Raw genomic sequence first — 19,425 nt, forward strand, 5'->3', positions numbered from 1 at the left:
TAATTGAAAGCTATTGCCCAATAGAATGTACTTGTTTTGCCTGGAACTGGATAGAACATTGCAAAATCATATATATATATATATATATATATATATATATATATATATATATATATATCAGACAGTTCAATCTCAGGTCTTAAAATATACTCTTTGATAAATTAAAACTAATACATTTCCAATACTGACACAAGAATTCCATAAGAATTATGCAGTTGCCAAATTATAAATTAAACAGAAAACATTTCAATAACCATGAAATGTGATAGCTAATTAAGACTGTGTTCCTAATGGTTGATACACAGTCTTTGATTCCCCAAATTCCAAGAAACTGGACAACCATGTGGATTTCACAAGGACACAGATGTTTTGAAAAATGACATCTTTTTAAAATATAAAGCATGTGATTTATTGCCATCTACATGAAATCAATTTTGATCTATTCCTTCCATGGGGGTTGGAGGGACAGGGAGGGGGCAGGGGATTAGCTAAGATGGTGGAATGTGATAGACATCCTTATCCAAAGTATATGTATGAAGACACAAATTGGGTGTCAAAATACTTTATATACAAACAGAGATATGAAAAATTGTGGTATATGTGTGTAATAAGAATTGTAATGCATTCTGCTGTCATTTATTTTTTAAAAAATCAATAAAAGAAATCAATTTTGAAATATTTTTAATAATTAAAATTTATTTTTAAAAATTAAAAATTGAATAGTAGTAAAATAAGGCATCTTTCAGTAAATTTGTGTAAGTTAATAATAAGAACATTGCTACTTTTTTGTTTCTACAGAATCAAGTACAGAAGCAAGCAAATTGATAAATTTATAAACATCATGAAAAGAATTGTAGAGAGGAACTGGAGCCACTCGAATCCCATTTGGTTCTCGCTTGTCACACTGGAGGAAAAATAAAATAATATAAAGTCACAAAAATTTTAGCACATACTGAAAATGTCCATTCAAGATAAACTTCCATAAAGCATTCATGCTGGCTTCCTTGAAACTTAATGCACAAGCAATTTTTCACTTTCAGTAAAACATTGTGGTTCTGTAATTTGAAACTTTCTTCTTCATAATGAAAATACTAATGGGTTGGGCCTGAGGTCCAATCAATAATTATCTTCTCTCACCATCCAAATGATCATATATTCATTTTTTTCTGTGGGGAAATCCTGGACAGAGTAGAATCCTTGGACAAATTTAAATGAATGATATTCTTACTGGGAGTGTTAGCAAATTTTCCTTAAATTTAATTCTCTAATCCCTGATCTTACAGATAAGAAGTTGGCTATATGCAGGAACGCTGTACAACTAGAAAATTTGGCCTGACCCTGAAGATCACTATAGCCTACTTCAAGAAACAACATTGTGAGTCAAGGAGATAATATATAGTCTATGCACACTGTCCTATTCAATTCCCATCAGCTGTTGTTATTTCTCTTCAGGAGACTAAAGTCCACATAGGCCCAGGGGTTAAGAAACTATATATTCCTTGCAATGTTACTACTCTTGAGAATTGTCTCCAAATCTTTTTGACAATGGTAAAAATAACTGAGTTTATTAGACTACTAAAGAAGACCAATTTATTTCTTATCCTTCACTAACTACTTTTGTTTCATAGATTAAATAAAGGTATACTGGAGTTTTCTTGAGTTAAATCTAGTGAATGAATAAAAAACATATACTAATGCATCACAATGAAATAATTTCTTTTTGCACTATAATTTAAAAAATTAGTAAATTATATAACACCATTTCTCACAACAAAAATTTGTGATATCTTCTCTTTTATCGGAAATGACAGATACATCTCTGTGCCCTACAATTAGCAGTGCACTGAAAGCTTATTTGGAACAAAATTTATCCTAATGGATTGATGTGAAATGACATGCAAGTATGAATAAACCAACAAATCCAAAATTTACCACCAATTGCAACCCATACAAATAATCTGGTAGCAATGGGAAAAATATACTTACAACAACTCCTCTTTTTTCTAGTTCTTCAAAAATATTTTTCTTGGGAATAGAAAATGTTAGTGTCAATTGGCAGCCCCGATCCTCTATATTGGATGGAGTAATTATATTCACAATTGGTTTCTTGGTTCCTCCTATATCTTTGTTAAAGTAAAGCTTGATCATGTATTCCAGATAACCAGTTAGCAAAATGGATTTTTTCCTCAGTGCTTTTATAGTCGCTTGCCTAAAGATCTGCCAAATGAGAAACAATCAGGTTAGCAGTACTTTATTGATCTTCAAAGAAGCCAAAATTAAGTGTAAATCATGCATAAAAAAGGAGATGCCGACTTTTGGCCTATCCAATAAACACTCAGTTTTAGCTAATCTTTTTTTTTTTTTTTTTTTTGTAAAAACATGTCCTCTTCTAAGTGTTTTTCCATTAAATATAAAGGCAAATTTCCATGAGAGGAAAACTGCAAATATCATTTAAACAATACTTGTGAAAGAAGAAAAATTGAGTTAATAGCATATGACTTCAGAGTTATTTTATATTAATTTAATCACCAAGTAAAGCATAACTTAATGCATTCAAATATTTTGAAATTTAAACTTTGCTCTCAAAACCGGTTAATAAAATCATAATCAAAAAGACTTTTTCTAGGGTTGGGACTGTGGCTCAGTGGTGGAGTGCTTACCTAGCATGCATGAGGCACTGGGTTCGATCCTCAGCACCACCAAAAAAAAAAAAAAAAAAAATAGTAAAATAAACATATTATGCCCACCTATTTAAAAAAGACCTTTTTTATTCTTATATATGGTTTGGTTAGCAAAAAGTGCAATATGAGATAAATATATATGTTTATGTGAAGGCAGTGTTACCAATATTATCTGTTATTTTTTAACTGATTTGTTAGAAAACAAATAGTTAAATAAGGAAGCTACATTTTCTTGGACCAAGAAGCAAACAACGTCACATAATACACTTATTATTACTGAAGCATTGGGATAGTTTGTTTGTTTCTTTATTTCTTTTATTTTATATATTTTTTTCTTTGATAAACTCAAGCACTGTTGTGAAAATACTACCATTTGCTGCCAGAGATGTCATACATTAAGATGAGTGACAAGGACCCACAATACCAAATGTTGGAACATTAGAGTAAGAACAGACATGCTTTTCTGGCTTATCTCTGAAGGTTAAATAAAGTTTAAAAGTATATCCTATGCACAAGAATTGAATAGACTTCAAACAGCATGATGTGCTGGCATGACACTTAATGTTCCTTTTCTGCACTATGAGCAAAACTATTAAGGATACAGATAGGGTCATGTGGTGATATTTAGAGTTCCTCAAGTCTACGAATACAGTTGTTTTTTTTTTTTTTTTTTGGTATGTACATGTGACATTTGTGGATTCACATTCTAACAGGGCTCAGTTGAAGGTATATATTTTCAGGAACTACACTGTTGGAGCTTATGAATTTGGCTGAAGGAGAAGATGGGAATTGTATTAAAAGGTAACGGTATCTAAAAAAAGTGGGGGTGGGGCAGAAAAGACAAAATGATACCATGTCTCTCCAACCACACCTCAGGACCATGTTTGTAGGCCTGCAAAGGTAATCAGCTACCATTGGAGGCTGATAATTGCAGATCTGGATGCAAGCAAACTGCTTCAAGACTTAGGTGACCCAGATTGCATGGAATTTGATAGGTGGTATTTCATCATTTCCTTATGTAAAGCAAAATGTAGGTAGACTTCAAGCAATGAAAACTCAAGGGAACTCAATAAGATTTGGATTAACATAGTTCCAGAGGACAGGAGCAGAGCCTCACAAGGCAGGACCCACAATAAGTCTTTCTGGATAAATTTGGAATAAAAAAAAATATGAGAGAGATGAAAAGACTCTTAGGAGATCAACAATATGCTGTTTTAATTAATAAATAATTCTAGAAATATTTTTGGTTCTACTACAGGCCCCATAAGACACAGATGGGTGTAATGAGTGAAGTGCAGTTGTCCCTTGGAATCTACAGGGGATTGCTTCCAGGATCACCCTGCATAACAAAATTCACAATACTCAAGTCTGTTGATTAAAAATTGTGTACTACGTGCATATCACCTATGTACTTCCTCCCATATAATTTAAATGATTTCCAGATTACCTTCAGTACTCAGTATAATGTAATTGCTGTGTAACTAGTTGTGATACTGCATTATTTGGGGACTGATGACAAGAAAACAGGAGTCTATACTTATGCAAAAATTTTTTCATGACTATTTTCAGTCCAAGTGTGAACTCTATAGATGTAGAGTCTGTGGATATGGAGGGTTGTCTGTATACTTACAATGATAATTAATTTGTATTCAAAGGTTTGTAAAATTTGGGTACTATTTACTTACGTTCATAAAATTTTAAAGTGAGTTAGGAGATTTTGCTCTTCTAGATTACTCTTGGTAACTAGAAATCATTTTTTAAATGGCAAATAGTTTTGATTTTAGCATACTGTAGAATGTATGAATGTAGAATGTTAAAGAGTTCTACTCTTTAATAAGAATATAACCTTTAATTTAATATTTTCCACATTATAACCACAACAAGGGCAAATTGTGTTTTGAAGCACTTTTAAATTTTTCTCACAGAATATAAAAGTCTATTCTGAGTCCTCACATAAAAATACTATAGAGGCTAATAGAAGTTAACAGGGAAATAAAACAAATAATCTCTTTTCTTTTTGTTTCTTGTTATTTTATGTTTTCAGTATTCAAAATTTTTTTTTTAGAAAAAATTAATGTAGCTTAAAAATGTTCAGCTTATGAGAATTCTTGGCAGAGTTTTAACTACTTGGGCTATTTTGTTCTTACTGAGTAAAATAAACAGTAATCTGGAAAAGATAGATAAGATTGACTAAAAATTGTATACATAGTATGATGTTTTTAGTTGTGATACTTTTCTCTTAAATTCTTAAAATTAGGTCTTTAGTGCAGTGTGAAGAAACACAGTGTGTTTCTTTCTTTTTTTTTGGGGGGTATTCTGATCTTCTGTGCAAATTAATTGTTTTAATTTTGTATTTTAAAACAATTTCCTTCATTATGAGTTTATTTATTAAACAGATCTAAAATTGTCTGTTGCTATATATAAATATGAAACTTTAAAATATAATATATATAAATTTCAAATAAGTAATTGGAAGAGTGAGGGAACTTCTGAAGTAATCAACTCTTAACATCCTCAGAAAAATGAGGCAAATGAATTCAAGAGCACTAGTTTCGTGTTTAAGGTCACATTTAGTGACCACTATTCAATAGAGTACTCATTTGGGTTTTAGCTTCAAGTTACTTCCTTTCATCCACAATATTTTTTAAATACTGTATAAGTCATTTAAAAGCCCAGATATAAAGGAAAAGACAGTTTGAAACTGACAATAAGGTATGTTTAATGGAATTAATCATCATGTGCACACGTGATTACACTCATTATTAGTCTCTTACAAATGCATTGCTTTGAAAATCAGAGGTAATGTCTAAGTAATATTGATTCTTGAGTATAGAATCTTTCTGTACAGTTGAAATTTGAGTATGTATAGTATTTTCTGAAAGGAAGGTGAAAACAAAGGAGAAAGTTGAAGTCATGCATATATTTCACTTACTTCAACTTCAACTTCAACCATTTATCTCCTACAATGCATTAACTTTTTAAAAGATAGGTAAACACCACTATGATTAATTCAATAATACTGACTCACAGGGCAAGCTCAGACATGTGTAGAAAGCACACAATGTGGAACATTTCTTACTTTATAATTTAAACATTTTACAATTTATAATGGGGAGGATTTTGAACAATTCTTTCACAAACATATAGCTTGACTAACTAAAGATAATTATGGTCAGAACATAGTCTTAGAAGTGAATGACCTTGATAGGAGGCTCTAGAAAATTAATTAAGTGATGACAAGTTCCATGGATGTCTACATTCCCCTTTCAATGGCTTTTTGGGTCCTTTGGTTAGGTTTAAGCTTATATATTAAAGGGAAAAAAATCAGTCTTCAGAGTCTTTGAATAAAATTTTGTCTAGGTTCCATTAATGCAGTTTGGTAGGAAACTAGTGGTAGAAAAAAACAAGAATCGTCTCTTTTTCCATAGAAGAAAGGGTGACTCTTGGAGGAAAGACCAGCTTACTGTGGAGGCCATACCAAAAAGACAGTGTATAAAAGAAAATTTCTAGTTGTCTGAAAAATTATTTGTAAAGATAAAGAAAATCAGATAAAATCATGTTATTTTTTAGTCCTTCTATGATATATCTTGGTGTCTTTCTGATTGTAACTCATCTTCCTGATGCACACTTGCAAAGTAAACTGAAATTTCACTTTGTTTTAAAATGTTGTTTTTTTGAGAAACACTTTTTTTTCTAAGTGGATATTATAAAGCAACTCAAATATTATGAATTACTAAGATATTTACTTAAAAAATATAAAAGTGTCACTGTCTGAAAAATCTTGTCATTGCCTGTGTAATCCAATTAAAAAAAACAATCTGCCTCAAAGTGAAAACAGCTCATGCCCCATCAAGTGGTCAACCTGAGTAGGTGCTTTCTAAGTTGTGACGAAATGAATATAAGGCAATTATCACTGCATAGTGGTGAACTTGAATAAAAACAAAGGAACTTGACATTGCCATCCAGTGGTCATAATGAGAAACTGCCATGAGTGTTCATGAAATTTGACAATTTAGGGCATAGAAGGGATTTGGAAGTCTTTATTCAGTCACTCATTTGATTCTGGTATTCTCCACAATTTGATTTCCCAAAATATCATGAGCTTGATGATTTTAAGAGGCACCGAAGAAAAAATAAAAGCCTTGTTTGAATAGCTATATATATAAAACCTCTATTAGAATAGGTATGTACATTTACATAAAATATATTTTACCCAAATATTTGTATATACAATATATAATTTAATTAATATGTGTATTAAGATTGTTAATCATATAGCATAAAATTATTAACAATCTATATTTACTCAAATAAATTGAATCTGTTCCTAAATAATATAAAAAAATAAATTTGGTTTATGTATATATTTTTTTCTGTTTTCATGTGTGTGTATATATGTGTGTGTGTGTGTGTGTGTGTGTGTATATATATATATATATATATATATATATATATAACAATTAACTCATTATGTAAATATTAATTTATGGTGAAACTAAACTTAAACAAAATATTAAAGGACCATATTAAGTCACAATAGTAGAGATTATATAATGGCATAGAAGCCTCAGGAAAGCAAGAACTCTGTCTAATGAGGAAATCATACAGAATCTTTGATTTACTCTTATTATTATTATTTTATAAAACAAAAATTTATTTATTTTTTAATTTGATGCATTATAATAATTTATATATAATAGAATTCACTTTTCTAATTATTAATAACTCCCCTCACTTGAAGGTAAGTCATTTATAGCTTTATCACCTGGCACTTTGTCAGTTCACTGGCTCACAGAAGTAGAAGAAACAGAATCCCCAGAAATCACAATAGTGCCTGGCCCATAAATATTTTCTCAATAAATACATGTTGCTTGAGTGAATTACTGAAGAATTAAACACTGGACACTAAATTATTTATATATATAGAGAAGGTCAAATAACTTATTCAAATTCACACAGATTTTAAGTGGAACCAAAATATATGTCTCCCCAGCTGAATTCCATTTAGTGTTTACTACAGTCCAACAATGTGTCAAGCACTGAGTCTGGGGCAGAAAATATAAATGACAGGTGACAATCACCATATAGTCACCATTCCAATAGGAAGATGCTGCCTTTTGTCCTTCCTTTATGTACAGTGTACATTTATAATCTTGCTTATTAGCAGAGAAAGTACTACAACCTGTGGCAACCAGGTAAGGAGAAAAAGTAAAGACAGGAAAGGCTGACATGCAGATCTCTTACCTCCAAACTAGCATGCAATGAACAGACCAACAAAATGGGAGGATTGGAAATACGGAATCCACTGACCCCAGGGATTAACTGCAGTTCTGAAAAGTTAATATTATGTCTTTATTAAAGAATATGCTTTCAAGAGGGCCAACAAGACAAGAAAGAACAGTAAAATATTAGGACTTAAATATTTTTATTACACAGAGGGAATGCCTAAGATATTTAAGAGAAACTTAATGGAGTGAAAATACTGGCATATTTTCTTTTCATTGGCAATTCCCATCTCTCCTGTTCCTACCTTCTCAGCAAACTACCAATCAATACAGCCCTTATACACAAAATGAATGTGGTGTATTAGTCTGAGTGCAGTGGCCCATGCCTGTAATTCCAGTTAGTCAGAGGAGGCTGGCGCAGAAGCATACCAAGTTCAAGGGCAGCCTGGGCAACAGGGCAAGACCTCACCTCAAAAACAAACAAACAAAGCAAATAAACAACAAAAATAACCTCTTCTGGGAAGTTTTTACTGACTGTGTCCTCTGCCTGTCTTCCAACTTCCAAGCCAATATTCCTGTTCAACCCATGCTTTGATTTTCTATCATGGAGCACTACCTTTCCTCCCCTTCTCTCTCCCTTCCTTCTCCTTTTGTTCAGTTCTTGGGATTGAAACCAGGGGCATTCTACCTCTGAGCCATATCTTGGTCCTTTTTATTTTTATATTTTTGGAGCAGGCTCTCGCTAAGTTTGCTCTGACTGGCATTGAAGTTGAGGTCCTCCTGCCTCAGCCTCCTAAGTAGCTAGGATTACAGGAGTGATTGAAAAGAATGCTATGTAATTATAATGTCACCCAAATGCAGAAAAATGAATAAAATAAACTGCAAAGGTTACTTTGAACTCCAGGATTATTAGGTCAAGTAGCTTACTTAGGAAAAAGAGGAGAGCTAGGGGGAAAAATTGCCTAAGTATGACATATTGGAAATATTAATTGATAACAGATATTATTCCAGTTAGAATAAGTACAATAAATTGTAGCAAGCTAAATCCATCAGGGCTAAGATGGCTAGGAAGAAATTAAACTAAAACTAAGCTTGACCAAGAAAATATTTAAAAAAAAAAGGTCTTTAAAAATTCTTCTAATCTGGGGCAAGTTTAACTGTGATCTCTAGGTCAAATCCAATCTACCACCTATTTTTTTAAATAAAGTTTTATTAGAACATCGGCATTACTATGGTTTGATTCTGTTATGTATCCCAAAGGTTCATGTATTTAAGACTCAGGATTCAGTTGATGATGCTTTTGGGAAGAGTGGGGCTGAGTTGGAAGAGGTGGGTCACCAGGGATATTTCTTTGAAGTTTATTTTGTCCCTAACCTCTGACACACTCTCTTACTCTGCTTCTAGATCACCATGGGTGAGCAGCTTTGCTCTACCTGCTATTTGACCATCATATCCTGCCTCACCACGGGCCCAAAATTCATGCAACCAGCCAACCATGGACCAAAAGCTCTGAAACACTGAGTCAAAATAAATCCTTCCTCCTTTAACTTGCTCTGCTCAGTTATTTTGTCATAAGGATGGAAAAGAGTTGATGAACATAATCAAAATCATTTATCTGTGCATATCTATAGTACCTTTAGCTCCACAATGCAGAGCTGAATATTTGCAGAGACAAATATAACACAAAAAACCTTAAAATTTTTCCTATCATGTCTTTTGTGATAGAAAATGTTTCTCCATACTTAATCAAATTTCATTTACTGATAAGAAAACCCATCTCATAGAATTAAAGAATTTAAGTAACAGTCATATCAGAGCTAATCATTCAACAACCACATTAAAAAAACAAACAAAAAAAGCTTTCTTGATTTGATTAAAGTTGTCCTCCCGGATCCTTTGTATCCTAATTGTTGCAAATTCAAATACATGCATAGGTTTGGAAGCACTCTGAAATATTTAGTTTACAATGAATTCTCAAAGCACTTACAATGCTTTCTGTATTCTATATGACTAAAAATAGGGTCATTCAGGAAACAAAATAGGACCCTCCTTGAGACAAATATACAGCACAGTTTTATTTTTATTCACTGGGGTTTAACATCACTCTTTGGTACATGGCAAAAGCCACAAAAAATAATATGAGTAAAAAATGATCATATTTAAAAGTACTACTATATGTTACTTGGTTTACAGTTTTGAATTTGACTTACCCTTAAACCAGACCCTGAAATAGATATTATTCATATTAGGTATGTGGAACAAAACAGCAAGGACACAAGATGAATACTGTGATTTGCAGCATCACAAAACTATTATACAGTAAAGACCCAAGACTCTCTGGATCTGACCTTGAGTACCCAATTCCCTCTTGTTCCCAAGGCCTGATGTTTTGGGCACTCCATGTTGAGAGGCTCTGATCAAGCCACATGGGCCATAAGTTAAATTTCATTTCCTTTTATCTCTCTACAAATGAATAGGCTCAAAATTATGCTAAAATCTATAAACACTCTTACACACTGAAAATGTCATTTCTTATTTTAAAAAATCTCAGTGACATTTTCAAAGTGCAGTTTCCATGGGGCATGTATATTATATATGATATACACATAGATGAAAATTAAAATGAAGCTAAAATAAAGTGACTTATGACATAAAATTGAATATACTTACTGTTATCCATTTTAAATCTGGTGCTGAGTTCATGGCCAAACCATCCCACTAACCTAAAATATAAGGTACCCATTAGATGTTTTGGTCTACACAAATGGCTATTAATTTAGGAATCTGCCAGCATATTAAAATCACTTATGTTTTAAGTTATGAAATATTTAAACAGATAAAAGGTAACTGATAGAAGAAGGCAAGAACCATTTATAAGGTTGTCAAAAGTAAGGATAAATCAATTTAATTTTTATACAGCAAATCATCTGAAAGACTATATTTAATGTAGTTTTTTCTCACTTAAAATAAATTAAAATGACTTGATATGTTAAGGAGTATTTTAACTTCAAAATAAAGTTAAAATCACAATAAGGTAAAACATTAATATAATATTTTCACAATCTGTAAAGAGAAATGGTAGCTCCAAAGCACTATTTACTCATTGGTATTCTAAAACTGAAGTTCTAAAGAAATTGGTTACTTTCATATTGTTAATAAAAATATTAAGGCCAGGCCTGGTAGTGTATGCCTGTAATCCCAGAGGCTCTGGTGGCTGAGATTGTGAGTTCAAAGCCAGCCTCAGTAATGGCAAGGTGCTAAGCAATTCAGTGAGTCCTTGTCTCTAAGTAAAATACAAAATAGGGCTGGGGATGTAGCTCAGTGTTTGAGTGCCCCAGAGTTCAATTCCTGGTTCCAAAAAACGAAGTTAATTAGCCAAACAGAAAATACACAATATATAGGAACATCAATACTTTGATATTGCTAGATGGTAGATAAGGAATAATTGATAACACTACATCTCAGAACAATTTCAGGAAATTTTAAAAGAAATAAATCAGTGAAAAAATTGAAAAGTTTATTAAACAAGAGAAACTGAAACCAAATAATGAGTAAATTAAGAAAAGTAAAAACTGATTGTTCCAAACAACAAATTATATTGATACATAGATCAAACCTCAGTTGTGGTGGGGGAGAGATGTCAATTAATCAAGATAGTACAAGAAATTGTAAGCATGAAATATAAACATTTTATGGAGGTAAAAATCATAAAATAGGGAAAAGATGAACATCATAAAAATTATATTAATTTAAAAAACTAAATAAAATGAGTACTTTTAAAAGATGATACTAAATATTCAACTTAATTCTAAAATGACAGAAAATCAAAATCAACAGATTATAATAGAAGCAGCAGAGAAAAATCACAAACACCTAAAATTCCTAAAATTAGGTGGTCTCACAGAGAAATTCTACCTATACTTTTAAGTTAATCCCAATGCTTTTTAAAAAATATTTTTATTAGTTTTTGATGGACCTTTATTTATTTGCTCATATGTGGTGCTGAGAATCAAACCCACTGCCACACACATGCTAGCAAGTGCTCTACCACTGAGCTACAACCCCAACCCAACTCCAATGCTTTTTACATTACTTCAGTGCACAGACAACAAAATACAAATCAAAACAGAGTTATAGAAAAAATTAGCATATTTTGATACTCATATTAATGTTAATATTAAACAATTTTAGAATTGCACATATTTAAGAATATAAGCTAATCTTGAGAATATTAATATAAAATCTTAGGGAGGGGGGATGGTAGAGGATAGGAAAGGTAGCAGAATACAACAGTTACTAATAGGGCATTATGTAAAAATGTGGATGTGTAACCGATGTGATTCTGCAATCTGTATTTGGGGTAAAATTGGGAGTTCATAACCAACTTGAATATAATGTATGAAATATGATATGTCAAGAGCTTTATAATGTTTTGAACAACCAATAAAAAAATTAAAAAAAAAATCTTACATAAAATATTAGCAATCAGATTTTAACAACACATTAAAATAATTATACATTATGAACAGTGGGGTTCATTTCAGGCATACAAAAATAGCTCTATACTAGCAAATTTATTATTATGCAGTTTATTATATGTGTTAGAGAAAAATCATAGGGTTATCTTCACAGACCCTATAAAGACATTTACACCCTTTCAGAACAATTTTAATTAAAAAATTAAAGAATATAATAATGGAAACTACCTATCTCAAACCTTAAAGTCAAACTTAGCCACGAAATACCAAAGGTAATTTCATTAATAAGAAGAATTTACTTACAGATGCAAAAAAAATGAAAAGAGGAAGTAAATTATTACCATTTTCAAACTGCATAATTTTGTGCCTGCCATGAACAAAAGGATAATTTAATGTTGCATTTTGGTATAAAATAATGAAAAATTGAATTTAAAGTCACTACCAAGAAATGTTTAAGACTTACATCCTAAACAAACAAAATCTTGAGTAACATTCAACATTAAGAAAAAAGTCAATTACCTTTAAATTAATGTATACCTTTAATATAATCCAAGTAAAAATGAAAGTAGATTTTTGTTTACTGTTTTTTAACTTATAACTAGAGAAATGGATTCTAATATTATATGGAAAAAACAAAACAAAAGATATAATAAGAATTCCATAAAACCATAAGAACAATGGAGTGAGATATTTCTACAAGGTGCTAGTATATAGTAAAAAATTCTAATTGGAAACATTGTGGTGTTGTGTTAACAAATCCAATAATATGCAGTCCTTTGTACTAACAACTCTAAAGGGAAACTTGATATTGTTTCCATAGATCAATGAATAAGGAGAAAATCATGTCAAGCAACAATCTATTTAAAAAATCATTTTCAATTTATATTGCCATGTATTCGCTAATCTTCTAGGTATAAAAACACCTAGATATAGTATTCAGCCATAAGAAAGAATTAAATCTTTACATTTTCTGCAACGTGTATAGACCTGGAGAACAACATGCAAGTAAAATAAGCTGAATACAGTACCATATGATCTCACTCATTTGTGAAATATAAGAAACTGATTTCAAAGTGATTGAGAGTACAATGGTGGTTATTAGAGACTGAGAGTACAGGGAAGGGAGAGATGAAAAAAACATGTTAATCAATAGATACTCAGTTACCGTGAGGCAGGAGTAAAAAGTTCAGATGGGCTATGTACTGTATACCTTAAAATGCTAAATAAAAAATGTTGAACATTCTATCCATAAAGAAGTAATATCTATTTGAGAAGATAGATATGTTTAACCTGATTCATGATGTATACATGAATCAAAACATCATGTAGTACCCCACTAATATGTACAATTTTTGCACTTTTATTTATCAGTTAAAAAACAGAAATGCAAAAAAAAACCTTAAGATTTGTCTTATGACAGCACCCAAATATAGGCCAAAGATCTGAATATATCACTTATAGAAAAGAAAAATGACTCTTAAAATACAAAAGAAAAATTATCAACCTACTAATGATAAGAATACAAGCTAAAACTACAATGAGACAACATTGTTCATCTCTAAGATTGACAAAATTTCAGAAGTTTGATTAATATGCTCCATTGGTATGACTGTGAGGAAAAGGAAAATTCCCGCATATTATTATGAGAGTATAATTGGATGCCTTCCTGTGGGAAACAAATGAATAAAGCCATAAAAGTGATAAAAACATAACAGTTAACCTGGAAAATTCATGTCTGGGAATTTACTCTGGAGAAGTACTTATATAAGTATGAGGTGAATTATGTGTTAGTAGTCATTGCATCTTTTTAGTGATAATCCAGGATTGAAAGGAAACTACATTCTCTTCACTAGGAGGCTGATTTTATAAATTGTGGTAATTTTGTATAATAAACACTATGCAATTTTAGGTTAAAAGTGAATGAGTAAGAATTGTGCATACTGATAGGGAATATTTATAAGGCACAAAATCCAAAGAAAGGTGTAGAATAGAACATTTTATATCATTTGTTCATACTGAATAATTGTTGCTTTATTTGCTTGTCTTTTTCTTCTTCAGTTACAATGTAAACTCAGGAGCTCAGAGACTTACCTCTTAGTACTTATTTGTAGGAAAGGGTAAGAGTGATGATGGGATGTGATATGACAAACAGTTGACAGGTGAAACACAAATTAGGACAACTGAGCCAGCCTGGAGATGGACAGGGAGCAACCCTCAGGACCTTAGCCACTATCTGTGTATGTTTTAGAAAAATAGGAAGGACACTTTTTCCTCCTTTTGCTACACAGTCAGAGCAGCATGTTCAAGGTTACAGAGCTGAGAAAGGGCAAGCAATTTTGGTAGTTAAGTGACCTTCCTCAAACCGATGACTGCTGCCTAGCATGTGCAATGTCCTTGCTTTGAACATCAGCACCACAAAACAAACAAGCAAAAATGTATACTCCTTCCAAAGCAGACTTCTCCATGTTCTATAAATGGCAATTTATGCCAACCATGAAAAATGTAGTCAGTATGTATTGAAGAAAAATTAATTGAAATACATTCAACAATTTCTAAAAATTGCTTTTAACTTTTAAAATTAGAGTCACACTATAAAAGCAAATTATCCAGTTGTTTTAAAATTGTTGTTGTTGAATATTTAGCAGCCAAGTCAGAACTTTCTCAAGTGTAATGTAATAAGAACAGAAGCTCATATGATTCCTTGAACTTCCTCATTAGGATAAAGGAGGAGAAAAATGCTATGATTAAATTCTTCATAGGAGATGTTGAAGATAATTACAATGGATATTAATTTTGAAAATAAGAATTAAAAGTCAGAAATAAAATGTATCTGAGGTTTTTCTGATAATGATTTATTTATTTATTCTTTCTGGTAATAATTTATAATATCCATGTTCACATAGAACATTACAAATTTATACTGTATACATAGAAGAAAGAGCTTTATAATCCTATTGAAATAATCAAATTGTTTTCTAGTTTACACATTTTTTTAAAGAGAGAGAGAGAGAGAGAGAGAGAGAGAGAGAGAGAGAGAGAGGGAGAATTTTTTAATATATATATTTTTTTTTTTTTTTTAGTTTTCGGAGGACACGTCTTTGTTTGTATGTGGTGCTGAGGATCAAACCCAGGCCGCACACATGCCAGGTGAGCGCGCTACTGCTTGAATCCCCAGCCCTACTTTACATATTAACACTGAAATATGCTTCTATGAGAAAAAGAGAATTGAATTTTGGCTGTAGAGGAGATCTTGCCTCAGATGTGAAGAACTGTTCTTTCCTTCTAACTGAAATGATCTTGTAACTTTGTAAAGTTTAATATTAGAGCCACTAACTTAATACTTTATATATATGTCCACTTTCATTTTCAGTTTCAGGGCAAGCTTTATTTTCAATATTAACTTGACAAATATTTCAACAGTTTGAGCTTTGAGAAAAAAAGTATATTCTAGAATTAATTGTTGTTTAGATTTATAGCCAAATAACAGATTTTGAGTGATCTGGAGAAAAAAAAATAAAGGATGTTAAAAGTATTTCAGATATGAGGAAATAGGCAATTTGGAAATTGAAAAATATGAATTTAGCATTATTCTCATTTTTCATATTTTTAAAAAATTAAATTTTTAATTTGTTAAAGAGAATTATTTCTTCTAGTCACATATCAAAAAATAATACAGGACTGCATACGTAATGCTTTCTGTGGAAACAGATTCAAAATTTACCTCTTGGCAATTTCTTTTTTTTTTTTTTCTTTTAATCTGAGGCAAAAATGGTAACTGAGAAAAAGCAGGGAAAAAAACATAGCGACGTGATTTTTTTCCTTTTATTTTCAGTGGGATCAAAACAAAAATTGGGAGAGAGATTTCAATCTTCTCTTATTTAGTAAACTTTTCTTTCATATTGGTGTGTTCACTGAAGAACTGGGTATTTGTCATTTCAGTTTGTGGAGTGATATTAAAAATTCAAGAGCATGAGTTATGATGGCTGCTGGTGTATCTAACAGAAACATCAAAGACCTAGTGTTCCAACACTGTATCACAGGAGGAAATAATAGCTTGTTTTTGAAAATACAAGATGACATGTTCATAACCCAAATATGAAAGAAACAAGGGACTGCACAAAGGGGAAGATGCGTTTTCTTAGAGAAAAATCTCAGAAATGATTTCTCAATTGAGGCTAAGTCATCTTTTTTTAGGCTTTATTTACTAAAGCTGTGAAAGTACTTGAACTACAGTTTAAATGTACAAATATAATATGATTATGTAGAAGGGAAGAATTTCAAAGTTGTTTACCTCATAATTTGATGTTGGTATTTCTCTTTTGCTCTGATTCACTAAAGAGATTATATTTTTCTTTCCACTGTCAAAGGACATGAGGAGACCCCGGGACCCTAGCCCAGCTCTACTGAAGATGCTAATTGTTTGTCTTCCATCTCCTTTCCTGACACTCACAGCACTTGGATCTATTACCCTAGGAAGGAAATTATATAATCCCACAGAGCATTAAGGAATGGTCTGGCCAATTAGATTATTGGTTCTCATGCCCATAAGAAATCCTATCCCAAAGGCATGATTAAGCAATGTTCTTGAGCAGCTAACTGCTAAGGGGAAAAGAACAAAAACTAACAAAGGTTTTCTGGGAAATGGGCACAAGAGTTTTCTTGTATTCTAACTTAATCTTGGCATAATAGCAACTTAAAATAGATGTCATTTCCACAATTTTAGATTTCAGAGAAGTAAGGATTAAAGAAGTTGTGTGACTCCTCCAAAAGGACACAGCTAGCAAAACCCGTGATGAGCTGGAACACTAACCCCAAGCCAGGAGCTGGGGTTGATACAATATTTTCAAAAGGAAGTTGAACAAAGTCTCAAAGTAAGTATCTGAACAAGCCAGTAAGCAGGTTGAAGAGGAGATGCTCAATCCCTGGGAGCCGAGTAGAGGAGAAGACATAAACGGCAGACTTCGATAAAGCAAAATAGTTAATAATGATAAATTAGGGAGGTTTTTTTTTTTTTTTTTTTTTTTTTTTTTTAGCAAGGGTGATATTTTTATGGTTTATGCTCTTAACTAAAACACCCTTCTTTCCTGAGGACTATTATATTTTTCTATCTTTCTTTAATTACTTCTTTAGAACAGTTAATAGGACCCCTGGCTAGAAGCCAGCTACCCCAACCACAAAAAGATCTGTGGGTAGGAGTGTGGCTGGGGGTAGCAGGCAATTTAAACAGTCATTAACTCAGCATAAGAGTGGTGGGCAGACTCCTAAGGAGCTCCCATCCTGCCTCCTGGTGTTTGGGCCTTTGTGGAACAACTGTCCTCTTGACTAAAAGCAGAACCTCAGACTCCACACCCACAAAGCAAAGTAAAGGGGAACACTTTGAGCTAGAAAGAATGAAGAAAAAGGAAACGGAGTCAAAGCTAGATGTATGATATTGATATTGAACTATACCTAAAGAAGACAGAGTTGTTGACATATTCAACCAGGAAGGAAATATTAACTCGGCAGTTTAAAGTCCTGAAAGAAATGAATACAGAAACTCAGGAAGATAAGATGTTTCAATTTCATCAATATGAATACTGAGTTATTTTATTTGAGTTTATTTTGGGAGTATTTGGGATTGAACTCAGGGACACTCAACCACTGAGCCATATCCCCAGCCCTATAAAGAGACAGCATCTCACTGAGTTGCTTAGTGCCTTGCTGTTGCTAAGGCTGGCTTTGAACTCCAGATCTTTCTGCCTCAAGAGGGAAGTGAAGTAAGAAAAATAGAAGAAAATAACAGCTCTCTATAGAGACTATTTGTTTAAAAGATAATTCTCTATTTATAAGTAGTAAATAAGATCATATCACTGCAAACCAGGATAATAATACAGTTTTCTTTATAATAGGACTGAAATATTAATATCTTGATATGACAGTGATGTCATTGAATTCAGCAGTCAGAGCAATTAAATATTTTTTTTAAAAAACCCTTCAATCATAGATGTGAATTCTTGCATAGTTTTCTGCCATGTAGTACTCAAAAAAGAAGGGATAGAGGGCTTTTCATATTCTATCTGCTATAAAGTTCTAGGACATTGGTGGTCCACTGGCTTTTATAGGATGATTTTTCCTTCATTTGATTATTTATTCTGACATATAATGCTAATAATTGCCTAGTTATTTTAATCACTCGTGGTATCCAATTTTTAATCTTAATGAAATTCTAAATGTTATTTCTTCTGGAAAAATTTCAACTTCCTAAGATTAATTGCTATACATTTTCACTTGATAAAAAGAAATTCAACCATTTAAACCATGTACTCTAACAAGAAGATGCCATTTTTATCTTATTAAAATTTGCTCTTCTTTTTCCCCAGAAACTCCTGTTTGATATGCAGTTCTTGGCCTGTTTTCTTTGATGTGCAATATTTTCCAGATGATTCAGCATATTTTCATGAACAACATCAATGATATGATACTTTCAATTTAAGTGGTCATGATAATATATGGTAAACTAGCTGGAAGTTTTATAAAATATTATTAATTTAAATAAAATTAGGAAAAAGAATTCTATTTAATAAAACCACATGTGAAAGAGATCAAGTCTGGCCCCCAAATTATCTTCCTATGGAAGAGAGCCAACAGCCCGAACTTGGGTGATTGATGACTCCCCAAACATTTAATCAAGCTCTTATAAAACAGGCAAACAGGCTGCGGTTTTATTTCCCTGATTTAGCTTCTTTTAGTTGTTTAGTGATTTTGAGAGCAGCAAAACCGAAAATCAACGGAGCTTTCATTCTAAGTCAGACACTACTCTAAGCAGTCACTCCATCTTTAAAAATACTCCTGTGAAGTAGATACTACTATTCTCCTCATTGTATAGATGAGGAAGTGAGACTCCAGTGGCTTGATGAGTAGTCTAAGATTCCTCAGTTATTAATTGTTGAAGCCCAACTGTAGAGATTGACCCTAATTATCAGGATATTCACATAAAATGCAAAGTCATGTAGGGCAGACATTTTCAATGCACTAGTAATTCCATGGAAACAACATCCCTGG

The 19,425-nt window shown here is 32.0% G+C and overlaps 1 protein-coding gene across 3 annotated transcripts in view; it reads right to left on the bottom strand.

Annotated features, from left to right (window-relative positions):
• Positions 1-676: 676 nt before the first annotated feature.
• Positions 677-19,425, bottom strand: part of Kynu (kynureninase) — a 183,715-nt gene continuing 164,966 nt past the window's right edge. For all 3 annotated transcript variants that reach the window (XM_058585367.1, XM_046463713.2, XM_046463712.2), the window contains 4 exons: positions 10,577-10,629; positions 7,926-8,011; positions 1,987-2,217; positions 677-904 (listed from right to left, as the gene is read on the bottom strand). In XM_058585367.1, the coding sequence (XP_058441350.1) occupies positions 779-904; positions 1,987-2,217; positions 7,926-8,011; positions 10,577-10,629 (496 nt within the window). In that variant the 3' untranslated portion in view covers positions 677-778. The remainder of the gene's footprint in view (positions 905-1,986; positions 2,218-7,925; positions 8,012-10,576; positions 10,630-19,425) is intronic.

Source organism: Marmota monax, unplaced genomic scaffold, assembly GCF_021218885.2.
Source record: "Marmota monax isolate L192 unplaced genomic scaffold, Marmota_monax_Labrador192_F-V1.1 WCK01_AAM20220418_F8-fsc00034, whole genome shotgun sequence".
In the NCBI taxonomy this organism is placed as follows: domain Eukaryota; kingdom Metazoa; phylum Chordata; class Mammalia; order Rodentia; family Sciuridae; genus Marmota; species Marmota monax.